This window comes from Emiliania huxleyi, assembly GCF_000372725.1.
Source record: "Emiliania huxleyi CCMP1516 chromosome Unknown EMIHUscaffold_1536, whole genome shotgun sequence".
In the NCBI taxonomy this organism is placed as follows: domain Eukaryota; phylum Haptophyta; order Isochrysidales; family Noelaerhabdaceae; genus Emiliania; species Emiliania huxleyi.
In genome coordinates this window covers 1-5,642 of record NW_005201051.1, presented here as the reverse complement: position 1 = coordinate 5,642, position 5,642 = coordinate 1, and the positions used below count along the sequence as shown (strand labels likewise).

At 65.0% G+C, this 5,642-nt stretch overlaps 2 protein-coding genes across 2 annotated transcripts; one reads left to right on the top strand and one right to left on the bottom strand.

Moving 5' to 3' along the window:
* Window positions 1-803: 803 nt before the first annotated feature.
* EMIHUDRAFT_253031 (hypothetical protein) lies at window positions 804-3,594 on the bottom strand (the record flags this gene model as incomplete). The annotated part of the gene is made up of 3 exons (XM_005786180.1): window positions 804-853; window positions 2,843-2,876; window positions 3,025-3,594. The coding sequence occupies 3 exons, from the start codon at window positions 3,592-3,594 to the stop codon at window positions 804-806; spliced, it is 654 nt and encodes a 217-aa protein (XP_005786237.1).
* Window positions 3,595-4,564: 970 nt separating this feature from the next.
* Window positions 4,565-5,443, top strand: EMIHUDRAFT_253030 (hypothetical protein; the record flags this gene model as incomplete). Its single annotated transcript, XM_005786179.1, has 2 exons — window positions 4,565-5,206; window positions 5,396-5,443. The coding sequence occupies 2 exons, from the start codon at window positions 4,565-4,567 to the stop codon at window positions 5,441-5,443; spliced, it is 690 nt and encodes a 229-aa protein (XP_005786236.1).
* Window positions 5,444-5,642: the final 199 nt, after the last annotated feature.

Sequence of the window (5,642 nt, the reverse complement as noted above, 5' to 3'; positions counted from 1 at the left end):
AGCCCAAAGGAGGCCGTGGCGGGAAGCGTGCTGGGGCGGGCAGGAAGCCCCAGGTTGTGATTGCGGGCGCTGCGCTCGCGGCGCTCGCGAGCGGCCCATGGGAGCGCGCAGCCCTGGCGACTGAGACCAACGCGGCCGACACTCGCGGCGCGGCGCAGGACAGGAACTGCTCGGGCGTCGTGACCGACCTCGAGCAGGCTGCCGCCGCTTGCGTAAGCACTGGTCAGGAGAGGCAGGGCCTCAACATGGCCGGCTCGGGGTACAACGCTGCTCCTGAATGTAGGGATGTGTCAACGCTGGCCTAGCTGCCCTATCTCTATTTGAGAGATGTGTGTGAGAGACTCTGGCAGACTGGCGTTTGTTTGAGAGATGTCAGACCGAGCGGTCGTAGAGAGGAGAGAGAGAGACGAACCCGTCTAGAGGCAAGCAAAAACACTCCTCGCTCCCTCTTCACGCGCGCTCGAGGCGGTTTCACACAAAAAGTGTGGCAGACCGGTCCCCGGGTTCCGCTTGTCCACTTCCGGTGCCGGTGTCGACTCTATACGAGGCTCTCAGCCACACTCTAGCCGAGTCCCGTGTTTTGCGCCGACCGCCGTGTTTCCCGTGTAGCCATACGTCGCCATCGCGGGTCAGGGCTCGCCAGCGACGCCGAGCCGCTCGCACAGCAGCCCTGTGCGAAACCGAGACGTGCAGCATCGCCCGCATGCGAGACCGAGGAGTGCAGCACAGGCCGGTGTAGCATCGGGTCGGACGCGCGTCGGTCAGCGACTCGTGGAGGGTTCTGGCGCGTCGCCGAGAGCTAGCTAGACGACGCCCAACTCGCGAGCGACGCCGAGCCGCTCGCACAGCAGCCCTGTGCTAAACCGAGACGTGCAGCATCCCGGTATATGCTAGGCCGAGGAGTGCAGCACAGGCCGGTGTAGCATCGGGTCGGACGCGTGTCGGTCAGTGACTCGTGGAGGGTTCTGGCGCGTCGCCGAGAGCTAGCTAGACGACGCCCAACTCGCGAGCGACGCCGAGCCGCTCGCACAGCAGCCCTGTGCTAAACCGAGACGTGCAGCATCGCATCGCCCGCATGCGAGACCGAGGAGTGCAGGCTGCAGCACAGGCCGGTGTAGCATCGGGTCGGACGCGCGTCGGTCAGCGACTCGTGGAGGGTTCTGGCGCGTCGCCGAGAGCTAGCTAGACGACGCCCACCTCGCGAGCGACGCCGAGCCGCTCGCACAGCAGCCCTGTGCGAAACCGAGACGTGCAGCATCCCGGTATATGCTAGGCCGAGGAGTGCAGCACAGGCCGGTGTAGCATCGGGTCGGACGCGTGTCGGTCAGTGACTCGTGGAGGGTTCTGGCACGTCGCCGAGAGCTAGCTAGACGACGCCCACCTCGCGAGCGACGCCGAGCCGCTCGCACAGCAGCCCTATGCTAAACCGAGACGTGCAGCATCCCGGTATATGCTAGGCCGAGGAGTGCAGCACAGGCCGGTGTAGCATCGGGTCGGACGCGCGTCGTTCAGTGACTCGTATAGGGTTCTGGCACGTCGCCGAGAGCTAGCTAGACGACGCCCACCTCGTGAGCGACGCCGAGCCGCTCGCACAGCAGCCCTATGCTAAACCGAGACGTGCAGCATCCCGGTATATGCTAGGCCGAGGAGTGCAGCACAGGCCGGTGTAGCATGACATTCAGAGCACTGACTCGTGGAGGGTTCTGGCGCGTCGCCGAGAGCTAGCTAGACGACGCCCAACTCGCGAGCGACGCCGAGCCGCTCGCACAGCAGCCCTGTGCTAAACCGAGACGTGCAGCATCGCCCGCATGCGAGACCGAGGAGTGCAGCACAGGCCGGTGTAGCATCGGGTCGGACGCGCGTCGGTCAGTGACTCGTGGAGGGTTCTGGCGCGTCGCTGAGAGCTAGCTAGACGACGCCCAACTCGCGAGCGACGTCGAGGCGCTCGCACAGCAGCCCTGTGCTAAACCGAGACGTGCAGCATCCCGGTATATGCTAGGCCGAGGAGTGCAGCACAGGCCGGTGTAGCATCGGGTCGGACGCGCGTCGGTCAGTGACTCGTGGAGGGTTCTGGCGCGTCGCCGAGAGCTAGCTAGACGACGCCCGGCTCGCGAGCGACGCCGAGCCGCTCGCACAGCAGCCCTGTGCTAAACCGAGACGTGCAGCATCCCGGTATATGCTAGGCCGAGGAGTGCAGCACAGGCCGGTGTAGCATCGGGTCGGACGCGCGTCGGTCAGTGACTCGTGGAGGGTTCTGGCGCGTCGCCGAGAGCTAGCTAGACGACGCCCGGCTCGCCAGCGACGCCGCGCCGCTCGCACAGCAGCCCTGTGCTAAACCGAGACGTGCAGCATCGCCCGCATGCGAGACCGAGGAGTGCAGCACAGGCCGGTGTAGCATCGGGTCGGACGCGCGTCGGTCAGTGACTCGTGGAGGGTTCTGGCACGTCGCCGAGAGCTAGCTAGACGACGCCCAACTCGCGAGCGACGCCGAGCCGCTCGCACAGCAGCCCTGTGCGAAACCGAGACGTGCAGCATCGCCCGCATGCGAGACCGAGGAGTGCAGCACAGGCCGGTGTAGCATCGGGTCGGACGCGCGTCGGTCAGTGACTCGTGGAGGGTTCTGGCACGTCGCCGAGAGCTAGCTAGACGACGCCCGGCTCGCCAGCGACGCCGAGCCGCTCGCACAGCAGCCCTGTGCTAAACCGAGACGTGCAGCATCCCGGTATATGCTAGGCCGAGGAGTGCAGCACAGGCCGGTGTAGCATCGGGTCGGACGCGTGTCGGTCAGTGACTCGTGGAGGGTTCTGGCGCGTCGCCGAGAGCTAGCTAGACGACGCCCAACTCGCGAGCGACGCCGAGCCGCTCGCACAGCAGCCCTGTGCTAAACCGAGACGTGCAGCATCGCCCGCATGCGAGACCGAGGAGTGCAGCACAGGCCGGTGTAGCATCGGGTCGGACGCGCGTCGGTCAGTGACTCGTGGAGGGTTCTGGCACGTCGCCGAGAGCTAGCTAGACGACGCCCACCTCGCGAGCGGCGCCGAGCCGCTCGCACAGCAGCCCTGTGCTAAACCGAGACGTGCAGCATCCCGGCTCGGTCTCGATGAGGCTTGAATTGAAGCGGCTGTGCTTCCAGGAGCCCGTGCGGTGGCCGACGACCGCGGCCGTGGGAGCGAGGCGCAGTAAGTCGCCCAGAAAGCTGCGAAAGACGATCTTAGACATTCTGGTGAATAGGACGAAAAAGCACGTCACGAGGTCAAAGGTCATCGAGCTGGCGACGCTCAGGTTGACGGCGCGTATGCCCGGCTGGTTGCGTCGCGCGACGGCGTCGACCAGCCCAGGCTTGATGTCTGTACAGTACACGGTGACATTTGACCCATACCACTGTTGCAGCGCAAGGGCCTCCTCGCCCGGGCCACATCCGTACGACAGAATGCGGGACATGTGGCTGGGAGATCGCTGACTGATGGCCTCATTGTCCGGGAATCGTCGCCCGAAATTCCCGAGCAGCGCAATCGTGCGGTTGTATTGACCAACGCTGTGTTCATTGAGCAACTTGTTTGTCAGAGAACATGTTGCAGCCGCGTGGAGCAACATGTGGGCCGTCCACCGATCTGCCGGTACACGCTATCGCGCGCGCAGATGCCGTGCACGCGGCGCCTTGTCTCCTCGCACGGGCCGTGATGGCGCACAGCGCGCTTCTACGCCACAGTCAACGCCGGCTCGGCGCGGGGGGGGCAGCCCTTTGGCTGAATAAGTTTCATTCGGCGCTGCCGGGACACGTCCGGCTGCGGGGAAAAACTTAGACCAGTTTGCAAGTTTATGATGGACCCGCTCTATTGCGTAAGAAACTTTTGACGACTTGTTACTTTGACGACGATCATTCTGTCATGGCTTCGCGACGACGATGATGAAATTTTACAGAGCATCCGAGATCCGACCAATTATTAGAATTAGTGCGTCCCTTACTAAATGCGCCGGGCTGCGGCGCGCGGGCCGTCGCGTCAAATGTAACCCCCCCCCCCCCACACACACCTTCCCTCCCTCCCCCACACCAGCACCGCACCCACGCCACCAAGCAAGCAAGTCACTCAGCAGTCCCCCCTCTCCCTTTTCAGTAAGCTAAAAGTACACTGAAAATCCTGCCTGCCGTCTGTTGCCGCCGCGCCGCCTTACCGCCGACCCTTACCGTGCCGCGCCGCCTTTATTTACACACACACACACCTGACCTCTTGCTCGACCGAGTTTGCGTTGAGGAGCGAACCGAGGCGCCGGTGTGTCCCGCAGCGGCCTCGCTGGGCCAGAAGAACCGGTCCGCGAGTGCTCCGCAGCAACCTCGCTGAGTGAGCCAGAACGTCGGCTCGCGAGGTGGATGCTAGCATGAGCCCGATCCGTCGCAGTGCTCTTGCGTTACGGCGGTAGTGATCTAATCACCCGGATGCCACGTTCGGATCGCTTCTCATCGCAAACCCTGTCAGCAGTTCACCCTCGGGTATGTTCGTAAGAGCTCATGTACATCAGTCTCGAGCGTGAAAGTTCTTGAAACGACCGAGAGGGACAGGCCCGCATGGCAGCAAAAATCGCACGACGTCCGCGGCTGCAGCCGGCCGTGCTGTTGCTGTCGCTCCTCGCTCCCTGCACCGCCCTACGAGGCGCCGCGGCGCGTAGCGGCGGAGCGGTCGCCTGCATCGACAGCGCCGTTCAGCATCGTGTGCCGCGGTGGCGTGATGCGCTTCCGCGCGGCGACGAGCTCGACGATCGGATCCTCAGCGTGGCACTCCCGTCCATCGCCAACCTGGCGGTGATCCCTCTCGTTGGCGCGGTCGACACCTTCTGGATCGGGAGGATGGGTGACGCGCTCGCGCTGGCCGGCCAGGGCGCTGCCAACCAAGTCTTCTTTTCGACCTATTTTCTCATCGCCTTCATCCCGACCATCACGGCCCCTCTCGTGGCCAAGGCCGCTGGCGGCGGCGACATCGATGGCGCGGCGCGGCGCGTCTGCGAGGCCCTCTTCCTCGCTAACGTTCTCGGCGCCCTCGGCACCGCCTTGCTGGTACTGTTCCCGGCCGCGCCGCTGTCGGTGGTGCTGCCGCCGACGGCGCCCGCCTTTGAGTACGCAAGGCGGTACCTGCGGCTGCGCTCCCTGTCCCTCATCCCCGCCCTCCTCTCTTCGATCGGCTTCGCCGCCTTCCGCGGCCTCCTTGACAACGTGACGCCGCTGCGTGTCTCGCTAGCCTCCAACGCTCGCATCCCCAGATGCCGAATAAGGACCGTGTGTTCCGACTAGCGCTCGAGACGACCGTAGTGAGCCGTACTCAGCTGTATTCGCAGCCCTCGTATGCAGACGATGCTCCGAGCAAGGCGGAATTCCCATTCGCGCCTTTCTTCATTGACGCAGGCGCTCAACCTCGTCCTCGACCCGGTCCTCATCTTCGGGGCGCGCTAAGTCCCTACCCGGATCCCAACCCCCACCCCCACCCTGACCCCAACCCCAACCCCAACCCTAGGCGCGCCTCGGCGTCGCTGGTGCCGCCGTGGCGACGGCGGCGTCGGAGGTCTTCGCGGGGGGCCTCTACGTCGCGCTGCTGCTGAGGCGGCGGCTGCTGCGGCTGGGCGCGCTGCTGACGCCGCCGCGGCTGTCCGAC